The following is a 23,726-nucleotide window of genomic DNA, read 5'->3' on the forward strand; positions in this document are numbered from 1 at the left end:
AAGAAAACTGGCATTCTACAGATCGGAGCGTGGAATGTCAGGTCCCTTAATCGGGCAGGTAGGTTAGAAAATTTAAAAAGGGAAATGGACAATATTATAGAAATGGAAGAGAATGTAGATGAAGATGAAATAGGAGATATGATATTGCGTGAAGAGTTTGACAGAGCACTGAAAGACCTAAGTCGAAACGAGGCCCCGGGAGTAGAAAACATTCCATTAGAACTACTGACGGCCTTGGGAAACAAGGCCTAACAAAACTCTACCATCTAGTGAGCAAGATGTATGAGACAGGCGAAATACCCTCAGACTTCAAGAAGAATATAATAATTCCAATCCCAAAGAAAGAAGGTGTTGACAGGTGTGAAAATTAACAAACCATCAGTTTAATAAACCACGGCTGCAAATTACTAACACGAATTCTTCACAGACGAATGGAAAAAGTGGTAGAAGCCGACCTCGGGGAAGATCAGTTTGGATTCCGTAGAAATGTTGGAATACGTGAGGCAATACTGACCCTAACACTTATCTTAGAAAATAGATTAACGAAAGACAAACCTACGTTTCTAGCATTTGTAGACATAGAGAAAGCTTATGACAATGTTTACTGGAATAATCTCTTTCAAATTCTGAAGGTGGCAGGAGTAAAATACAGGGAGCGAAAGGCTATACACAGTTTGTACAGAAACCAGATGGCATGAAAGGGAATCAGTGGATGGGAAGGGAGTGAGACAGGGTTGTAGCCTATCCCCAATGTTATTCAATCTGTATATTGAGCAAGCAGTAAAGGAAACAAAAGAAAAATTCGGAGTAGGAATTAAAGTCCACGGAGAAGAAATAAAAACTTTGAGGGTCGCCGATGACATTGTAATTCTGCCAGAGACATCAAAGGACCTGGAAGAGCAGCTGAACGGAAAAGACAGTGTCTTGAAATGAGGATATAAGATGAACATCAACAAAAGCAAAACGAGGATATTGGAATTTAGTCGAATTACATCGGGTGATGCTGCGGGAACTAGATCAGGAAATGAGACACTTAAAATAGTAAAGGAGTTTTGCTATTTGGGGAGCAAAATAACTGATGATGGTCGAAGTAGAGAGGATATAAAATGTAGACTGGCAATGGCAAGGAAAGCGTTTCTGAAGAAGAGAAATTTGTTAACATCCAGTATTGATTTAAGTGTCAGGAAGTCGTTCCTGAAAGTATTTGTATGGAGTGTAGCCATGTATGGAAGTGAAAGGTGGACGATAAATAGTTTAGACAAGAAGAGAACAGAAGCTTTCGAAATGTGGTGCTACAGGAGAATGCTGAAGATTAGATGGGTAGATCACATAACTAATGAGAAGGTATTGAACAGAACTGGGGAGAAGAGGAGTTTGTGGCACAACTTGACTGGAAGAAGGGATCGGTTGGTAGGACATGTTCTGAGGCATCAAGGGATCACCAATTTAGTATTGGAGGGCAGAGTGGAGGGTTAAAATCGTAGAGGGAGTCCAAGAGATTAATACACTAAACAGATTCAGAAGGATGTAGGTTGCAGTAGGTACTGAGAGATGAAGAAGCTTGACAGGATAGAGTAGCATGGAGAGCTGCATCAAACCGTTCTCTGGACTGAAGATCACAATAACAACATAATATATGGATATGGAATCTGGATATACAGGGAGTGGTGGTGGTGGTATTGGCAAGTTCCTATGGGACAAAACTGCTGAGGTCATCAGTCCCTAGGCTTACACACTACTTAATCAAACTTACACTAACTTACGCTAAGGACAACACACACACACTCATGCCCGAGGGTGGACTCGAACCTCATACGGGGGGAGTTGCGTGAACCGTGGCAAGGCGTCCGAGACCGCGCTGCAACCTCGCGAGGCTATACAGGGTGAAACAATGACGTTCGGCAGAAATTGCAAGACACATTCCTCGTACACAGACGAAGAAATAATGTTATCTGAACATTGGTCTGGAAACGCTTTGTATCCATGTTACAATTCACTTGTCCAACTCATTAATCACGAGAACACACGCGAACAGACCGGACCAGCATACCACAAGCAGCTCTTTCTGGCAGGAGATGTTCAGTATGCCCCGCGTGGGTATCCACCCGCCACCGTAGTGAATCTCGCATGCGCTGGTGTTTACCTGTGCTATAGGGTATGGTTTGGCGGCCTTCCCTAATGCGAGCTCATAGACTCTGAACGTGTTGTACCGGGGTTACGCACACAAGAGGTTTCAAATGTCCCCACAAATAAAAAGCCAGTGGGTTTAGGTCTGGAGAGTGGAGGCCGACCAACTGGTCCACCTCTGCATATCCATGTCTCACCAAATCTAATGATAAAACGAGGGGGTGCTCCATCGTGCATGAAGTACTCGTTTTATCACACATCTAGAGGAACATCTGCTAACAGGAAAGTCCACTGGACCTGACGGGATACCAATTCGATTACGCGAAGGAGCTTGCCCCCCTTCTAACAGCCGTGAACTGCTAGTCGCTAGAGGAACGGAAGGTTCCAAATGACTGGAAAAGAGCACAAGTAGTTGCAGTCTTCAAGAAGGGTCGTCGAGCAGATGCGCTAAACTATAGACCTATATCTCTGACATCGATCTGTTGTAGAATTTTAGAACATGTTTTTTGCTGGCGTATCATGTCATTTCTGGAAACCCAGAATCTACTCTCGCTTGATTTGTTCATGAGACCAAGAAAATATTAGATACAGGCTCCCAGGTAGATGCCATTTTCCTTGACTTCCGGAAGGTGTTCGATACAGTTCCGTACTGTCGCTTGATGAACAAAGTAAGAGCCTACGGAATATCAGACTAGCTGTGTGGCTGGATTGAAGAGTTTTTAGCAAACAGAACACAGCATGTTGTTCTCAATGGAGAGACGTCTACAGGCGTTAAAGTAACCTCTGGCGTGCCACAGGGGAGTGTTATGGGACCATTGCTTTTCACAATATATATAAATGACCTAGTAGATAGTGTCGGAAGTTCCATGCGGCTTTTCGCGGATGATGTTGTAGTATACAGAGAAGTTGCAGCATTAGAAAATTGCAGCGAAATGCAGGAACATTTGCAACGGATAGGCACTTGGTGCAGGGAGTGGCAACTGACCCTTAACATAGACAAATCTTATGTATTGGGAATACATAGAAAGAAGGATCCTTTATTGTATGATTATATGATAGCGGAACAAACACTGGTAGCAGTTACTTCTGTAAAATATCTGGCAGTATGCGTGCGGAACGATTTGAAGTGGAATGATCACATAAAATTAATTGTTGGTAAGGCGGGTGCCAGGTTGAGATTGATTGGGAGAGTCCTTAGAAAATGAAGTCCATCAACAAAGGAGGTGGCTTACAAAACACTCGTTCGACCTATACTTGAGTATTGCTCATCAGTGTGGGATCCGTACCAGGTCGGGTTGACGGAGGAGATAAAGAAGATCCAAAGAAGAGCGGTGCGTTTCGTCACAGGGTTATTTGGTAACCGTGATAGCGTTACAGAGATGTTTAGCAAACTCGAGTGGCAGACTCTGCAAGAGCTTGCTGTCCAGGTTTCGAGAGGGAGCGTCTCTGGATGAGGTATCGAATATATTGCTTCCCCCTACTTATACCTCCCGAGGAGATCACGAATGTAAAATTAGAGAGATTCGAGCGCGCACGGAGGCTTTCCGGCATTCGTTCTTCCCGCGAACCATACGCGACTGGAACAGGAAAGGGAGGTAATGACAGTGAGATGTGAAGTGCCCTCCGCCACACACCGTTGGGTGGCTTGCGGAGTATAGATGTAGATGTAGATGAACAGATTAGGTAGAACACTCTCTACGAAATTATGGTAACTTTGTATGTTGAGCCTGGATGGAAGAAAGGGAGGCGTGGCAACTGGGACATGAAAAACAAAACACTGGCAGGGAACAGAGATGTCCCCCGCGATTCTGCGAGGGTAATCCCAAAAGTAAGGTCTCCTGTAACTACAGAACTCTGTTTGTGTGGCAGTTGGTCACACTGTTATGAAGAGTGCCTCGCGAGCTGAGTGTAAACATGCGCACGCCGGGCTGGGGCGCTCAGTCTTGGCTTGGCAGCCGTTGAGAATGTTACCGTCAAGTGCGAATTGGGCGCAGTTATTCGATTTTTGAACGCTAAGGGCACTGCGCCGATTGAAATCCATAAGTGTGCATGGATGCCAAATTCAAATCAGAACCGGAGAAGAGGAATGTTGAGCAAGGGCGTACACATTCTCAATGACAACGCTCGCCCACACATCGCTAGGCAAACCGTTGCTCTCCTGCAACAGTTTCAGTGGAACATAATCACCCACCCACCTTATAGTCCTGACTTGGGGCCCAGTGACTATCACCTGTCCCCTAGGGTAAAAGAACATTTGACCGGAAAGCGATTCAGCTCCGACGACGACGTGAAAGAAAAGGTTCATAGATTTCTGAACAGCATGGCGGCGAGCTGGTATGATATGGTCATACAAAAACTGCCTCAGCGCCTCCAAAAATCGACATAAATGGTGATTATGTCGAAAAATACCGGGTGATCAAAAAGTCAGTATTAATTTGAAAACTTTATAAACCGCGGAATAATGTAGATAGAGAGGTAAAAATTGACACACATGCTTGGAATGACATGGGGTTTTATTAGAACAACAAAAAAAATTCACAAAATGTCCGAAAGATGACGCTGGACAGCAAAACGTCAATGACTGCGCATAACAATCGTGTATAAAAGGAGCTGTAATGAGAGAGAGAATCAGATGCACCAGCAGTTGCAGCATGTTGACGTTACATGAAAAGGCGCTTTTGAACAAGCTGTATTACCAGAATGGTGAATGTGCTAGTTCAGCGTTACGAACCTATCGCCACTGGAAGGGGACTCAAACGGGTACAGGTCCGTTGACAAATACAAAAATGGCTCTGGGCACTATGGGACTGAACATCTATGGTCATCAGTCCCCTAGAACTTAGAACTACTTAAACCTAACTAACCTAAGGACATCACACAACACCCAGTCATCACGAGGCAGGGAAAATCCCTGACCCCGCCGGGAATCGAACCCGGGAACCCGGGCGTGGGAAGCGAGAACGCTACCGCACGACCACGAGCTGCGGACTTCACAAATGCAGCTGTGGCGAGAATGATTCCGATTAGACGATAGACCCCGTAGTGGCCGACCGAGCACAAGGCGTAATGCTGCTGAGACAGTTCAGGAAGAAAAAAAAATGGTTCAAATGGCTCTGAGCACTATGGGACTTAACATCTCAGGTCATCAGTCCTCTAGAACTAGAACTACTTAAACCTAACTAACCTAAGGACATCACACACACCCATGCCCGAGGCAGGATTCGAACCTGCGACTGTAGCGGTCGCGCGGTTCCAGACTGAAGCACCTAGAACCGCTCGGCCACCAACGGCCGGCAGTTCAGGAAGAAATGGTGACTGTAGCCTCCCAGGTCCGCAGACCTCAGTCCGTGCGATTATTGGCTTTGGGGTTACCTGAAGTCGCAAGTGTATCGTGATCGAACGACATCTCTAGGGATGCTGAAAGACAACATCCGACGCCAATGCCTCACCATAACTCCGGACATGCTTTACAGTGCTGTTCACAACATTATTCCTCGAATACAGCTATTGCTGAGGAATGATGGTGGACATATTGAGCATTTCCTGTAACGAACATCATCTTTGCTTTGTCTTACTTTGTTATGTTAATTATTGCTATTGTGATCAGATGAAGCGCCATGTGTCGGACATTTTTTGAGCTTTTGTATTTTTTTGGTTCTAATAAAACCACATGTCATTACAAGCACGAGTGTCAATTTGTACCTCTCTATCTACATTATTCCGTGATTTATTCAGTTTTCTAATTTATACTGACCTTTTGATCACCGGGTAGCTAAATGTTCAAGCTGTAAACTGATGTAAACCGTTGTAGAAATACACTATTGGCCATTAAAATTGCTGCACCAAGAAGAAATGCGTATGCATTGGACAAATATATTATACTAGAAATGACACGTGATTACATTTTCACGCAATTTGGGTGGATAGATTCTGAGAAATCAGTACCCAGAACAACCATCTCTGGCCGTAATAACGGCCTTGATACGACTGGGCATTGAGTCAAACAGAGCTTGGATGGCGTGTACAGGTACAGCTGCCCATGCAGATTCAACACGATACCATAGTTCATCGAGAGTAGTGACTGGAGCATTGTGAAGAGCCAGTTGCTCGGCCACGATTGACCAGACATTTTCAATTGGTGAGAGATCTGGAGAATGTGCTGGTCAGGGCAGCAGTAGAACATTTTCTGTATCCAGAAAGGCCCGTACAGGACCTGCAACATGCGGTAGTGCATTATCCTGCTGAAATGTAGGGTTTCGCAGGGATCGAATGAGCCACGGGTCGTAACACATCTGGAATGAAACGTCCACTGTTCAAAGTGCCGTAATTTGCAAACAAGTGGTGACCGAGACGTGTAACCCATACCATCACGCCGGGTGATACGACAGTATGGCGATGACGAATACACGCTTACAATGTGCGTTCACCGCGATGTCGCCAAACACGGATGTGACCATCATGATGCTGTAAACAGACCCTGGATTCATCCGAAAAACTGACGTTTTGCCATTCGTGCACCCAGGTTCGCCATTGAGTACACCATTGCCGGCGCTCGTGTCTGTGATGCAGCGTCAAGGGTAATCGCAGCCATGGTCTCCGAGCTAATAGTCCATGCTGCTGCAAACGTGTCGAACTGTTCGTGCAGATGGTTGTTGTCTTGCGAAAGCCCCATCTGTTGACTCAGGGATCGAGACGTGGCTGCTCGATCCTTGACAGCCGTGTGGATAAGATACCTGTCATCTCGACTGCTAGTGATAAGAGGCCATTGGGATCCAGCACGGCGTTCCGTATTACCCTCCTGAACCCATAGATTCCATATTCTGCTAACAGTCATTGGATCTCGACCAACGCGAGCAGCAATGTCGCAATACGATAAACCGCAATCGCGATAGGCTACGGTCCGAGCTTTATCTAAGTCGGAAACGTGATGGTACGCATTTCTCCTCCTTACGAGGCATCACAACAACGTTTCACCAGGCAACGCCGGTCAACTGCTGTTTGTGTGTGAGAAATCGGTTGCAAACTTTCCTCATGTCAGCACGTTGTAGGTGTCGCCACCGTCGCCAACCTTGTGTGAATGTTCTGAAAAGCTAATGATTTGCATATCACAGCATCTTCTTCCTGTCGGTTAAATTTCGAATCTGTAGCACGTCATCTTCGTGGTGTAGCAATTTTAGTGGCCAGTAAACAGGTCTATCTACTAATAAAACAATAGGAGACCTTACTTTTGGGATTATCCTCGTAACATTCTGTTCTTGTGTGTTTTCCGTGATTAATGACTTGGAGAAAATGAGCTGTAACAAGGAAATAAAGCGTTTCCATACCCTTGTTCAGATAAAATAATGTCTTCGTCTACGTGTGAGGAATGGCTCCCGCAATTTGTACTTTACATTTTCGTTCCACCCTGTTAGCCAATATACATGCAGGTAACTGTGACGTCAGAGTGGCGCTAGTGAACTATACAGTACCTCCTGCGAGGCGGGGGCGGCGTCGTCAGCGGCGGCTGGAGCTGCATGGTCCTCCTCGTGGTCCGCCGTCGGCGCCGGCGTCGAGCTGGGACTGGGGGCGGCGTCTGGCGCCGCTGTGGAGGCGGGGGCGGCACCGGGCAGGCGGGGGCGGCCGCCTCCGGCCAGCGCGCCGATGCGTGGGCCGGGCCGCAGGGGGCGGGGGCCGCCCAGCGGGGGGCGGACTCCAGCCCTGGGGGCGAGAGGCGGGACAACATGATTCGCTGCGCGGTTTAGCGCACGCAAAATGGCTTGGTTACTAGATGCGCAGTCGGCTGGGGAAGTGTGGGGGGAGCGGCAGTGGTGGGGGTCGCTTAGAGCACCGTCCATACTACGAGGGTCACTTCTAAAGAAATGCACACTATTTTTTTTTTAAATCCTTCTTTTATTCTACATGTTTGGAAGTTTTACAGTGTGTAGATACATCCTTTAGGAACAATATTTTGATTTCTCCACATAATTTCCATCCCTTTCAACTGCCTTACGCCATTTTGGAACCAGCGCCTGTATACCCACTCGGTAAAATTCTGGACCAACCTGTTGGAGCCACTGTTTGGCAGCGTGCACAAGGGAGTCGTCATCTTCAAACTTCGTTGCAAGAAGAGAGTCTTTCAGTTTACCAAAGAGATGATAGTCACACGGAGTCAGGTCAGGACTGTAAGGTGGGTGTTTCAGTGCTGTCCATCCGAGTTTTGTGATCGCTTCCATGGTTTTTTGACTGACATGTGAATTTTTGTGCAACAGCAAAACATCCTGCTTTAGCCGATGTGGTCGAACACGACTCAGTCGAGCTTGAAGTTTCTTCAGTGTCGTCACATATCCATCACAATTTATGGTGGTTCCACTTGGCACGACGTCCACGAGCAAGAGTCCTTCAGAATCGAAAAACACCGTAGCCATAACTTTTCCAGCAGAAGGTGTGGTTTTGAATTTTTTTTTCTTGTGTGATTTTGCTTGAAGCCACTCCATTGATTGCTCTTCGTCTCTGGTGAAAAATGATGGAGCCATGTTTCATCACCTGTCACAATTCTTCCAAAAGAAATTTATCTCCACCGTTCTCGTATTGTTCCAAAAGTTCACTGCATACCGTTTTTCTTGTTTCTTTGTGAGCCACTGTCAACATCCTGGGAACCCACCTGGCACAAACCTTTTTTAGCTCCTACACTTTCAGTATTCTGCAAACACTTCCTTCGCCAGCCGAAGTGGCCGTGCGGTTAAAGGCGCTGCAGTCTGGAACCGCAAGACCGCTACGGTCGCAGGTTCGAATCCTGCCTCGGGCATGGATGTTTGTGATGTCCTTAGGTTAGTTAGGTTTAACTAGTTCTAAGTTCTAGGGGACTAATGACCTCAGCAGTTGAGTCCCATAGTGCTCAGAGCCATTTGAACCAAACACTTCCTTCCCCTATCCCAACGAAGCGTGACAATTCGTTCACTGTGATGCGACTGTCAGCAGTCACCAATTCGTTAACTCCCTGCACATTGCCTGGAGTGTGTGCAGTACGAGGCCTGCCGCTGCGAGGACAATCCTCAATATTGCCGTGCCCGCTTTTATCACGTAACCTGCTTGCCCACCGACTAACTATACTGCGGTCGACAGCAGCATCTCCATACGCCTTTTTCAACCTCTTGTGGATGTTTCCCACTGTCTCGTTTTCACAGCACAGGAATTCTACGACAGCACGTTGCTTCTGGCGAACGTCAAGTGTAGCAGCCATCTTGAAGACATGCTTTGACGGCGCCACTCACGGGAACCGGTTGAACTAAGTTTGAAAACAAGCGGGAAGGATGTATCTACACACTGTAAAACTTTCACACATGCAGAATTAAAACTGTATTTTTACAAAAATAGTGTGCATTTCTTTTGGAGTGACCCTCGTAGTTGCCATCATGCCCCGCGGCCAACGGTGCAGTTTGAACGTCCTAACCCAAACTGTTCAGAAGTTATGACGATTTTACTTCGTATAGCTCAATAATTGTCACCGTGTATCATCATTTGACGATCAACAAACTCAAGACTACACAGAATTGAAACTTCCTGGCAGATTAAAACTGTGTGCCCGACCGAGACTCGAACTCGGGACCTTTGCCTTTCGCGGGCAAGTGCTCTACCCACTGAGCTACCGAAGCACGACTCACGCCCGGTACTCACAGCTTTACTTCTGCCAGTACCTCGTCTCCTACCTTCCAAACTTTACAGAAGGCAAAGGTCCCGAGTTCGAGTCTCGGTCGGGCACACAGTTTTAATCTGCCAGGAAGTTTCATATCAGCGCACACTCCGCTGCAGAGTGAAAATCTCATTCTGGAAACATCCCCCAGGCTGTGGCTAAGCCATGTCTCCGCAATATCCTTTCTTTCAGGAGTGCTAGTTCTGCAAGGTTCGCAGGAGAGCTTCTGTAAAGTTTGGAAGGTAGGAGACGAGGTACTGGCAGAAGTAAAGCTGTGAGTACCGGGCGTGAGTCGTGCTTCGGTAGCTCAGTGGGTAGAGCACTTGCCCGCGAAAGGCAAAGGTCCCGAGTTCGAGTCTCGGTCGGGCACACAGTTTTAATCTGCCAGGAAGTTTCATATCAGCGCACACTCCGCTGCAGAGTGAAAATCTCATTCTGGACTACACAGAATTGTTTCTCGAACAGCTGGTCCTATGGTAATACACCTGGCGGCATTTTCTCTTCTTCTCCATTAGCGTATTTCTTCTGCTGTATCAGCAGATATTTGCAATTGCATTTTTTCATTATGTAGATGAAGCGAGCCAAGTACTGCCTATTACTTTCATTTTATCTCATTTTTTTGCATCAGTCTTCTGACTGGTTTGGTGCGGCCTACCAAGAATTACTCTCGTGTATCAATGTCTTAATCTCAGAGTAGCGCTTGGAACCTACGTTCTCAATTAAATCTTGGCTGAATCCCAACGTTTGTCTTCCCCAACGAAGTTTACTTTCTACAGGCCTCTCTGGTACAAAACAAGGTATCCACTGATTTCGCAGAGCATGTCCTATCATTCTGTCCCTTCTTCTTGTCAACGTTCCCCACATTATCTTTTCCTCGCTGATTCCGAGGGAAGCCTCTTCATTCCTTTCCTTACCTTACCAGTCCACACAATTTTCATCATTCTTCTGCAGCATCACATCTCAAACGCCTCGATTCCCTTCTGTTCTGCTTTTCCCACAGTCCATGTTTCGGTGCTTAACAACGCTGGGCTCCAAATGTACATTGCCAGAAATTTCTTCATTAAGGCCACTTTTTGATATTAACAGACTTCTCTTGGCCAAGACTGCGCTCCTTGCCTGAGCTAATCTGCTCTTTATATCTTTCTTATCTTACTTCCACGTTCGCAGCACTCCTTCACTTTATCTACTTCGTAGTAAGTTGATCAGTAATCCCATTCTTGCCACTTCTCATTACTTTTTTCCTTCGGATTACTATCAGTCTACAAGGTTTCTCCGTAAGAGCGTGGAAGAACTTAACAGGCCGTAGAGGATGTTCCACTGAACATTTTTGAGGTGGGCAATCCGGGATCAGAGATACCAGATTCAGGAGATAATGTGAATAAAATCACGTCTACTTTTTTATTTACATTATGTACATTCACACAATGAACGTACCTTTCGTACTGTCTCTTACAAAATATGTTGAAACTTACGGCAATCAACCCCAATGCAAGAATGACATCGGCGAACAAGGTTATGACGGACCCTGACAGATAGCTCTGGTGTGTTTGGAATCACATCACAGGCAGCTACAACTCTGGCAACTAATTCCATCTGCGTATCCGTTGGGGCCTCGAGCACAAGCGACTTCAGATACCCCCGTACGAAATAATCAAGAGCATTCACGTCAGCTGACGTCGCAGGGCGTAGAATATGACCTCCTCTTCCAATCCAGCGACCAGGAAATACAGTACTGAGATGGTTGCGGACGTCCACACTGAACTAAGGCGGTGCACCGCCGTGTTGTCTCAGCATTCTGTCACGAACAGCCTGTCTTCCAACAACGTAAACTCGGTGCAACAGAGCCACCTTATGGGCAAGTAAAGTAAGCAGATCGTGCATCATGACTTCCTAGTAAAAATCGTGCATCGTGACTTCCTAGTAATCAGGCCCGCCTTCCTTGTTTCCTTGCACGAAATAAAGAATGTACATGTAAATAAACAGCACAGTACCTGTAAATTTGTACGCATGTTAGTTGTAAATAAACTGGAAAATAGTAATGCTAGACAAAGTGGCAGACAAGTTTACTTCTATAGCTTGTAAGTAGGCTGTTTAGGTTTTTATATTGGTAACGCCACGTAGCGCTCTGTATGAAAATCACTGGCTGTGGTGTGTGCAGTCTGTGGCTAGTTTGCATTGTTGTTTGCTATTGTAGTGTTGGGCAGCTGGATGTTAACAGCGCGTAGCGTTGCGTAGTTGGAGGTGAGCCGCCAGCAGTGGTGGATGTGGGGAGAGAGATGGCGGAGTTTTGAGAGCGGATGATCTGGACGTGTGTCCATCAGAGACAGTAAATTTGTAATATTGGATATCATGGACTGATATATATATTATGACTTTTGAACACTATTAAGGTAAATACATTGTTTGTTCTGTATCGAAATCTTTCATTTGCTAACTATGCCTATCAGTAGTTAGTGCCTTCAGTAGTTTGAATCTTTTAGTTAACTGGCAGTAGTGGCGCTCGCTGTTTTGCAGCAGTTCGAGTAACGAAGATTTTTGTGAGGTAAGTGATTTGTGAAACGTATAGGTTAATGTTAGTCAGGGCCATTCTCTTGTAGGGATTATTGAAAGTCAGATTGCGTTGCGCTAAAAATATTGTCTGTCAGTTTAGTGTTGATCAGAAAAGGTAAAGAGCGAAATGTCTGAGTGCGTTCAGTTCTGCTCAGCTGTTTGAAAATCAAATAACGTAAGAGGTTTATCAGCACAGTAATTCATTAATTTTTCTAAGGGGACGTTTCAACCTCCTTAAGCTGGCTTCTCCGACTCCACGTTCCCTACCTCAAATAGTTCAGTGGAGCACTCTCTATGTCCTGTTATATTTTTGCACGCTCTTACGGAAACGCCCTGTATATCTGTTCTTATTTGTTTATGCCATTCAACAGATTTTGCAATTCTTCTTTACCTTCACTGAGGATAGCAATGTAATCAGTGCATGTTATTATGTTGGTATCCTTCCACCTTGAATTTTATACCGCTCATGGAATCTTCTTTTATTCCTGGCATCGCTTCTTCGATGTACGAGTGACGTTCAGTAAGTAATGGAACACATTTTTTTCTCGACCTGTTTCGGTTGAAAAATGTGGAATTTACTGTGGAATTTAGTGTGCAATTTTCCCGCTGCAGCTGCAGCAGTTTCACGCGGTTCCGATAGGTGGCAGTGCTATACGTAGCCTTCAGAATGGCGCCTGTAACAGAGGTGAATGGCAAGCAGAGAGATGTCATCGCAAATATTCTACAGAGACCTGGCAGTGAACAAAAGCACGGCGAGTTGTTGAGTGAGGTGTCTGTCATCATGGTAACAAGACCACGTAAACCTGTCTGATCCCCTGCATGCCAGTCGACCACACACAGCTTTTGTGCTACCCTCAGGGAACTGCAAAAACAATTTCAGTGTGTTCGTTGCCACAAAAATGGAAACGAACTTCTCCTTCTCCATGGCAATGGAAAACCTCATATAAGTCTGCACACCCAATGGGAGCTCACAAAACTTCATTGGACTGTTCCTCCTCATTCAACCTACAGCTTGGATTTCACACTTTCCATCTGGTTGGTCCAATGAAAGATGCACTCCACAGAAAGCAGTATGTGAATGATGAGGCGGTATTTGATGCAACAAGACGTTGCCTCTGGCGTCGACCAATAGAGTGGTACCATGCAGGCATACAGTAAGTTTGCGTAAGGCCTTTCCATTGAACGGAGGTGATTTTGTAGCCAAAAGAATGGTGAATAATATGGTGCATTGTAATCCTGAATAAAACCAACGTGCTTTCAGAAAAAAATGTGTTGCATTACTTAGTGAACACCCCTCGTACACCAAATTGTTCATCTCGGCTTCCCTTACAGCATTGCAGGACACTGCAAACAGTTATCGTTTACAGCTTGTATTGTATGGGAGAGGAGTCTCTAAATGAGACACAATGCTGGGGTAGTATGGGGTCAGGTGTAGGGTTGCTCGGACAGTCCACCTCTAAAACTCAACCATATCGAGCCACATAACCACGATGAATCTCCCATAAGCACCCCATAACCAGCGCCATAACCACATCCATAACCACGCCCATAACAGGCCCATGGACCACAACTGTACCACCATAACCACTCCACATGCACACTCAGAACCAACCCTACACCTGTGATTCTTCAACTTCTCCCAGCGTATTTTTTGCTCTAACAGTCCACGGGTGTACTGCCGGTCCATAGTGTCCAACAGGCACAATATTTCGGCGATCAGACATGTCGCTATCGTCAGGTGCGCTGACGAACTGAGCTCCAGAGGGCGGGAGGCCGTCCTAAACCCCCTTCCCCCGCGAGGCGTTCTCTCCACGGCCTCGGGATGGCAGATCAGACGCGCTATCCGCCCCACCTCTACAGTACAGCGTGCGCAGATGGACGAAGTCACGGAGGAAGAGATAGCCACCGCCTATATACCGTATACTGGCGCACTATTGGGGCAAATAGGACGAATATTGAGGAAACACCAAGTAGGAACTTTTTGCCCGCCCAATAAAACACGATCACTATTGGGAAGTGTCAAAGACGATCTCGGTTTACGGAAAGCTGGCATATACCAGATTCCATGTGAGTGTGGGAAGACTTACATTGGACGGACAGTGCGCACCATCGAAGATCGTTGCCGAGAACATCAGAGGCACACTCGAGTTGTACCCCAACAAGTCGGCAATCGCAGAGCACTGTTTGTCCGAAAATCACGAAATGGACTACCAACATAGCAGGGTCTTGGCACAGACATCTAAATACTGGGACAGCGTCGTTAGAGAAGCTACCGAAATTCGTACCAGGGACGGACTCATCAACAGAGATTGCGGCTATAACCTCAGCAAGGCATGGGAACCAGCACTGAGTCTAATTAAAAAGAGGCTCGGCAAAGAAAACGAACGAGCGACCAGGGCGGACGAGGCAGTTACACCGACGCCACCACAGACGCCGACGCCAAAGGGAACGCCGACGCGCGGCCGCGGGCGCGGACCGCGGAGAGAACGCCTCGCCCGGGAAGGGGGTTTAGGACGGCCGCCCGCCCTCAGGAGCTCAAGACCCATCAGTTTACTACCAGCAGTCAGCAAAGTCTTTGAAAGGCTGTATCTCTGCCGCCTCCTGCGTCACATCAGGGAAGAACGTCTCCTACCGGACGAGCAATGTGGTTTTCGCCCTGGACACACAACAACGCACCAACTGCTTCGACTCGTTGAAGAGGCCCTTGATGCCATCGAACGGCGGGAATATTTCGGAGCCATATTCCTGGATGTTTCACGGGCGTTCGATTCCGTACGGCGTGAGGGGCTTCTCTTCAAGCTCCTGGACCTCGGTGCGCCCCTCCCGCATGTGCGACAGAAGCTTTCATGTACACACGGAGGACCTGTCGATGCGCCGCCAAGTCAGGGCTGGAGTTCCCCGAGGTTCTGTCCTCGGCCCCATACTGTACATCCTGTATATCGCAGACATGCCGCGAATGGACAAGGTCCACCTTGCCCTGTACGCGGATGATACGGCGATGTATACGCGCAGCTCTGCTCCAACGACGCATGCAGGCAGCGGCTGACACACTTAGTGAGCCAGGATGTGGCGCCTCAGCTTCAACGAGGCTAAGACACAAGCCCTCCTCATCACCAAGAAGCGTATCCCAGCCGACATACCGCAGATCGCCTTCAGGGGAACCGCCGTACCTTGGGGCAATGCCACTAAGTACCTGGGTCTGACGCTGGATACAGGGATCACATGGAGATACCATATCGACGACATCGTCAACAAGGTCAGGGGTAGAATGACTCAACTCTACCCCTTTCTAAATCCGACACCTGCGCTCCCGCCAGAACTGGGTGTTGCGCTCTATCTTACACTCATACGCCCGCTTACCGACTACGCCGCTGTGGTTTGGGTCCATGCTGAAGCGACCCACGTCGGCCGACTCCAGCGCCTTCAGAACCGGATCCTACGTCTGGCGTTGCACCTCCCTCGGGACTTCCCGTCGGACGTCCTTAACCGAATCTCCAACATCCCTACTGCTCGAGACAGGTTTCGTCAGGCTGCACGGCTCTTTTATGAGAAGAACGCGCAGTCCGAAAATCAGCTCCTTCGAGCACTGGGCCGCAGGGTGCAGCGTCTTAACGCAATCAGATAGCCCCACCTGCTTCGCGACCACTGAGTTGCCAGCACATCCGTCCCAGCAGACTGACAGGACATCAAACACGAAGCCAGGCCACACCACACGCTCCGTCAGACGAATAGCCTTCCGGCTTAGACTCCACCGACCCACTGGGGCTCATCTGTCCCTGTCAGGCAGCAGAAGCAGCAGGAGCTCAGTTCGTCAGCGCACCTGACGATGGCGACATGTCTGATCGCCGAAATATTGAGCCCGTTGGACTCTATGGACTGGCAGTACACCCGTGGACTGTTCGATCAAGAAATACACCGGGAGAAGTTGAAGAATCACAGGTGTAGAGTTGGTTCTGAGTGTGCATCTGGAGTGGTTGTGGTGGTTGTGGAGTTCGTGGTTACAGTTGTGGTCCATGGGTCTGTTATAGGCGTGGTTATGGATGTGGTTATGGCGCTGGTTATGGGGTGCTTATGGGAGGTTTATCGAGTGGTTATGTGGCTCGATATGGTTGAGTTTTAGAGGTCTGTTATTGGTGGTGGATAAGGGGTGACTATGGTGGTAGTTATAGCTCTGGTCGTTGAGTGTTTATGGAGTGGTTATATGGGTGGTAATGGGTGTGGTTCACGGGTCTATCATTGGGGCCACTCCTTTACCTGCCGGGCCTGGTGACAGCTGGTGGGCTGGCCTCAGAGGCACTCTCTGCAGAGGCGTCTTCTGCGGGGGCGGCGGGCGCGGCGCTGGGGGCGGGTGGCGCCGGCTCGGCCTCTCCGGCGGGGGCGGCGGGGGCAGCGGGGGCGGCCGTCGTGGGGCGGATCACACCACGCCGTCTGCCCAGCACGCTGTGCCTGTGGTGAGTATCCCCATATTAATACAGTAGCGTATATGCTGTGGTATAATTTGACTGTCGACTATCGATTGTTAAACCGAGTCGACTGTGACAACCAGCAATTGGCTCTTTGACTCTAAACTAAATTACACTGCATACATTCAATCTGTTTGTAAATAAGACATATGAAGGGCTTATTTCAATAGTGGCACAAGTCTATTTTTGCTCATTCTGAGATATAGAGTCCTAAAGTTAAATGAGCGCTGAAAGATCTGTAGTTGAGATACCAGAAATATTCAAGTTTATATATATTCAAGTTTATATATATTCAAGTATTCTAGTTTTAAGTTTATATTTTTTTTTCAGGCATCTGGTATCTCAACTACAGAATTTTCAGCGTTCATTTATCTTAAGGACTCTGTATCTCAGAATGAGCAAAAATGGACTTGTATCACTATTGAAATAATCCCTTCATATTTCTAACAACGTAATGACATAACTGATTACTAGCTGATTTCCCAGATGCTATACAGTCCTTCTGTTACTGCATTTTAGTATTCATGAAGGAAGTCCACATTTCGAATACTGAAAATTCAAATTCATCACCCCATACTTTGCTACCATGATTATGATGCCTGTATATCCTAACAGAATAATACGTATCATGAAAGACCCACTCGTTTGCGTAATTCCAAAATTGTGTCAAGTATCAATGAGAGAATTTATGGTGCAATATTGAAATTCAAGTAAATGACCATTTCAAAAGTAACGTTCATTCAGCTAATACCACACAACAAAATATCATATTTTATGGATACTACTGTAAAGCAAGTGTATCAAGTGAATTAAACATAATAAAATACCAATCATAATATTAAATTCTCCAAACTCGCTAAATATTAGAGACTCGCAAAAGCCAAGCCCAGTTTTGGAATCAGTACAAAAATTTCTTAGAAATGTGACATTTTGGACATTTAATGTAACATTAATGTAACATTCTAATTACTTTCATTGAAAATGGGTGCTTAAAGAAAAGAATTAAAAATTATAACTTAAAAAAATAGAGATTACATAAAATTTGTACATAGATAAAAGTTATTTGGATTTACTGTTATATACCTTAATGGAAACATTATCTTATCAACAAACGAAAGAATAAGTTGTTATGTTAAAAAAATTTCATTCGAAAATATCGTTTACAAAAGAAACTTGTAGATTCCAGAAACTTCGGTTATAACCTTGAAACTGATTTAAACTGCAAAACAGGATAATTTTGTAGCCTAAAATGGTAATTCTCAAAATATATGCTTTACTTAAAATCCGGGTACTAACTACAAATCGTAGGATTTAAAAGTGTACTTTTCGAGAAACCTCTGAAGCGAACAGGGAGGATATAAACAGAAGTAAAGCGCGTTAAGTGCAGCAGTTGTGCTCAGTTCGTAAACGTGCAAATGGTTCACATGGCTCTGAGCACTGTGGGACTTAACATCTGAGGTCATCAGTTCCCTAGACTTAGAACTACTTAAATCTAACTAACCTAAAGACATCACACACATCCATGCCCGAGGCTGGATTCGAGCCTGCGACCGTAGCAGCAGCTCGGTTCCGGACTGAAGCGCCTAGAACTGCTCGGCCAGAGCGGCCGGCCGATTCAGATGCTAAGATGAGCTTTGTGAAGTGGTTCTCTGGTGAGTACTTGCACTATGTTGCTTTTTGGAAAGAGGTCAAAATATCAAGAATTACTACGAAGAAAAGTGTCTCAATAGAGATAATAACAAACCTGCAGCGTGCTCATCGAGGCACAAACGAACTTCTAGTACGGCGGAAAACATAAGTAAAATCTTATAGTATTTGCAATTATTTATTTCCAGTTATAATTGTATAGACAAACATTGGTTTTAAGTTTTACCAAAAATGTACTAGCAATAATTAATGCTCAACGTTTTGGTTATCACTGTTTGGGAAGAGATTTATTGCAATTAGCAGTGTGTCGGCAGTTGTATAGTTGGATGTCTCAAGCTACTTCTGGACATCAGGAACTATGGGGGGCACGATTAAAGAAAGAAAGAAGGAAAAAAAGTTTCTGAATCGGTGCAAGTAAGCAATGTGTGCCGACAGTTTCGTGGGCCTGTGCTAGAGACAAGGACGTAGGCCGTTTGTCTTTATGGCATGTTGTGACGTAACAAGATGGCGTCCATCACGACGCGGAAGTCACGACGGCAGGGCTTTTGTCGTTTAGAGTTAGGGACCACCTGCATATCGGAGAGCGATCTCTGTACAACTCCGGCAGCCGTAAGGACTCAGGAATTCGTGAGCTGGATTACGCAGAAAGGAACAGTACCTGGCGTTCAACAAGTCTACACAAACCTGTAAACTGGGTGCTCTGTAAGAAACTGTTAATTTTTGGAAATCACTATAGGAAAAGCCGTAAGACACTCCACTCAGAGAACAGTACAAGTTGTTTGAAAAGTCTCCACAAAACTGTTAACGTGGGAGTACTGGGTGCTAAATAAGTCACTACTGGATTTTGTAAATCAGTAATGGGAGTTTCGAAAGAATTACCTCACAGTATACGCAAGGAAAAGGGGAAAATACTGGGTGTTTAAAAAGTCTCCACAAAATTGTAAACGTGGTAGTGCCAGGCGTTTCATAAGTCAATATTAACTTGTGAAAATCAGTGTAGTGGTTTCGTAAGAAACTTCACTCAGTGTACGCACTGAAAAGAGTACAGTACAGGGTGTTTAATAAGTGCCCACAAAACTATAAATGTATCAGTACAGTGTGCCCCGTAAGTCACTACTCGCTTTCGTAAATCAGCATGGGAGTTTCGTAAGAAATACCACACAGTGTACGTATACATAGAGAAACACTACTGGGTGTTCAAAAACTCTCCATAAAATTATAAACGTGGCACCACTATTTTTTTAAGTCAAAATTTTTGGAAATCAATGTATAGTGTTTCGTAAGGAAATTCACTCAGAAGACAGTACAGAGTGTTTAATAAGTCACCAAAAAACTATAACGTGACAGTACAGGGTGCCTCATAAGTCACAACTTGCTTTTTAAAATCAGTTCCTCCCTCGGGCATGGATGTGTGTGTTTGTCCTTAGGATAATTTAGGTTAAGTAATGTGTAAGCTTAGGGACTGATGACCCTAGCAGTTAAGTCCCACAGGATTTCACACACATTTTTTTTTAAATCAGCGTGGGAGTTTCGTGTAAGAAATACCACACAGTGTACGTACAGAAAGGGGTACAGTACTGGGTGTTTATAAGGTCTACACAAAGCTGTAAATGCGGCAGTACTCGGTGCTTCGTAAGTCACTATTAATTTTTGGAAATCACTAGAGGAAGTTTCATAAGAAACTTCATGCAGAGAACAATACAGAGCGTTTGGAAAGTCACCACAAAGCTGTAAATGTGGCAGTAGTGGGGCTTTGCAAGAGAAGGTATCAGTTCACAACATGATATTAGATGTTGTGCGACATATTTTCGGTCTGATTGGAGCAAATTAACAGTTATTTACTACGCTGTAAGGTGAATGAGGGCAGACAGTAGTATACACGCGTGTATTGCCGAGCCAATATTAATTGTGCAAGTTTGGCTGCATCTTGGATCCAGTGTTATCCTGTATTACAGAGCCTGTAGACATTCGAGGAAATAACACGCACTGTAGCGTGTCATTGTATTGAATACAGAAAGCAGGCGCCTTTGAAGAAATCGTGCAAAGTGTTATGACGCAGAGCAGTAATTTTATATACACAATAACTGTTCATGTTCTTTTTTTTTTTTTTTTTTTTTTTTTTTTTGAATGAAATTTCCACTTTTCCCTCTCTGCACTAGAATCCTGCAACAAACACCACTGACATTATAATTTACTCTACTTTAGCCGGCCGCGGTGGTCGAGCGGTTCTAGGCGCTTCAGTCCGGAACCACGCGGCTGCTACGGTCCCAGGATCGAATCCTGCATTGGGCATGGATGTGTGTGATGTCCTTAGGTTAGTTAGGTTTAAGTCTAGGGGACTGATGACCTCAGATGTTAAGTCCCATAGTGCTTACAGTTATTTGAATCAGTTTTGAATTTGTTTATGTCAATAGGCACTGTTTTATTAAAAAGTGTATTTTGCACAAAGATACACTTTCTAAGTATTGTTATAATATGTGTTGCAGGCCATGTGATTGACGCCTCGCCGGCCGGAGTGGCCGAGGGTTTCTAGGCGCTGCAGTCTGGAACCGCGCTACTGCTATGGTGGCAGGTTCGAATCCGGCCTCGGGCATGGATGTGTGTGATGTCCTTATGTTAGTTAGGTTTAAGTCGTTCTAAGGGACTGATGACCTCATATGTTACGTCCTATGGTGCTTAGAGCCATCACTACATGCACACTGTCCTTTTCTGGACACATGTTCAAAGGACAATTTTTTCTCCATTTCCTGTCAGGAATCTGTCCTTCACTTCGTCGGTTTTACGAGGGTTGGAACTTTAATAGTGGCAACTGCGCATTTACGGCTCGTACAAAATAGATAAATGTTTCAAAGTTCCACTGACCTTCAAAGTAGTCACCAGCATTGTGTGCAAGCCGCTGCCAGCGATGTGGAAGTCGTAGGATACTCTTAGCAGTGCCAGGATTGGGGAGAAGAGGAGTTTGTGGCACAACTTGACAAGAAGAAGGGCTCGGTTGGTAGGACATGTTCTGAGGCATCAAGGGATCACCAATTTAGTATTGGAGGGCAGCGTGGAGGGTAAAAATCGAAGAGGGAGACCAAGAGATTCAGAAGGATGTAGGCTGCAGTAGGTACTGGGAGATGAAGAAGCTTGCACAGGATAGAGTAGTATGGAGAGCTGCATCAAACCAGTCTCAGGACTGAAGACCACAACAACAACATGTAGAAGGGAAAAGGAAGCGAGGAAGGAAGAGATTCCAGATACTGGATGACATGATGGACAGTACAACATACAGCAGCCTTAAGAAGGAAGCAATGGATCGCAGAAAATGGAGAGGCAAAGGACCTGCTAATATAGCAGATAACTGATGATGAATGTATCAGCAAATACCGTCCGCACTGGCGGAATGTTACGTGATACCACGTACTTATGGGTTTGTAACTATTACAGCGCCATCTACCACAAAGCGAAAAAAGTGGTCCAACTAAAACATTCGTATTTCTTTACGTGCTACACGAATATGTAATAAAAATGGGGGTTCATAATTTAAAAAAAAAAAAAAACGCAGTTGGTATCCGTTTGAGTTATAGCAGCGCCATCTAGCGCCATCTGGTTTGGCCCTTCAAGCTAGATGAGTTTCGTTCTTTGTAGTTTTTTTCGTTTGGCGCTTATTTCGTGAGATATTTGGCCCGGTCACGATCAATGGACCACCCTCTATATTAGATGCTGGTAGGAATGTATGTGTGTGGGTGGGAGAGAGATGGAGAGAGTGAGACTGGGAGAGAGAGAGAGAGAGAGACAGAGACAGAGAGAGAGGACGGAGTACGGACCTGTCGGGCAGCGCTGGCCTGTGGGGTGCGGCGGGGGCGGCAGGGGGCGCAGAGCCCTCCTCGGCCGGCTGCTGCTGCTGCTGCTGGGTGGTTGCGGGGGCGGCGGTGGTGGAGCGCGTCCTGGCGCCGCCGAAGCGGCCGCGCGCTGGCCGGGGGGCGGGCGCCGCCACCTCCTTCGCCTCCTCCTTCACCTCCTCCGACGAGTCCCTGCTGGGCGCCGCCGTGGATGCCTTGCGTCGCGAGCCGAAGTTGCCTCCGGGCCTGCCGGCACAAACACACACAGCACACCAAGTCAGTCGAGAAGCGGACCAAACACTAGACACACCCCCACCGTGGTAGATGCTTTCAAGAATGTTATATATTTTGCTTTTGCCACCGCACAGTGGCTTTAGGATGAAGCACCCGACGCTTGAACACCTACTAAACCTGTCATACAAGAGTCCTGGAAACGAGGTCCTATGCATATACACTACTGGCCATGAAAATTGCTACACCACGAAGATGGCGTGCTACAAATTTAACCGACAGGAAGAAGATGCTGTGATATGCAAATGATTAGCTTTTCAGAGCATTCACACGAGGTTGGCGCCGGTGGCGACACCTACAACGTGCTGACATCAGGAAAGTTTCCAATCGATTCCTCATACACAAACAGCAGTTGACCGGCGTTGCCTGGTGAAACGTTGTTGTGATGCCTCGTGTAAGGAGGAGAAATGCGTACCATCACGTTTCCGACTCTGATAAAGGTCGGATTGTAGCCTATCGCGATTGTGGTTTATCCTAACGCGACATTGCTGCTCGCGTTGGTCGATATCCAGTGACAGTTCGCAGAATATAAAATCGGTGGGTTCAGGAGGGTAATACGGAACGCCGTGCTGGATCCCAACGGCCTCGTATCACTAGCAGTCGAGATGACAGGCATCTTATCCGCACGGCTGTAACAGATCGTGCAGCTACGTCTCGATCCCTGAGTCAACAGATGGGGACGTTTGCAAGACAACAACCATCTGCACGAACAGTTCGACGACGTTTGCAGCAGCACGGACTATCAGCTCGGAGACCACGGCTGCGGTTACCCCTGACGCTGCACCATAGACACGAGCGCCTGCGATGGTGTACTCGACGACGAACCTGCGTGCACGAATGGCAAAACGTCATTTTTTCGGATGAATCCAGTTTCTGTTTACAGCATCACGCTGGTCACATCCGTGTTTGGCGACATCGCGGTGAACGCACATTGGAAGCGTGTATTCGTCATCGCCATACTGGCGTATCACCCGGCGTGATGGTATGGGGTGCCACTGGTTACACGACTCGGTCACCTCTTGTTCGCATTGACGGCACTTTGAACAGTGGACGTTACATTTCAGATGTGTTACGACCCGTGGCTCTACCCTTCATTCGATCCCTGCGAAACCCTATATTTCAGCAGGATAATGCACGATCGCATGTTGCAGGTCC

The 23,726-nt window shown here is 46.4% G+C and overlaps 1 protein-coding gene across 1 annotated transcript in view; it reads right to left on the reverse strand.

Annotated features, from left to right (window-relative positions):
- Nucleotides 1-23,726, reverse strand: part of LOC126427409 (uncharacterized) — a 284,724-nt gene that overhangs the window by 13,996 nt on the left and 247,002 nt on the right. Inside the window, exons 11-13 of the mRNA XM_050089779.1 lie at nt 22,266-22,526; nt 16,601-16,792; nt 7,596-7,824 (exon numbers count right to left, since the gene is read on the reverse strand). Of these exons, the coding sequence (XP_049945736.1) occupies nt 7,596-7,824; nt 16,601-16,792; nt 22,266-22,526 (682 nt within the window). The remainder of the gene's footprint in view (nt 1-7,595; nt 7,825-16,600; nt 16,793-22,265; nt 22,527-23,726) is intronic.

This window comes from Schistocerca serialis, chromosome 11 (genome assembly GCF_023864345.2).
Source record: "Schistocerca serialis cubense isolate TAMUIC-IGC-003099 chromosome 11, iqSchSeri2.2, whole genome shotgun sequence".
NCBI lineage: Eukaryota > Metazoa > Arthropoda > Insecta > Orthoptera > Acrididae > Schistocerca > Schistocerca serialis.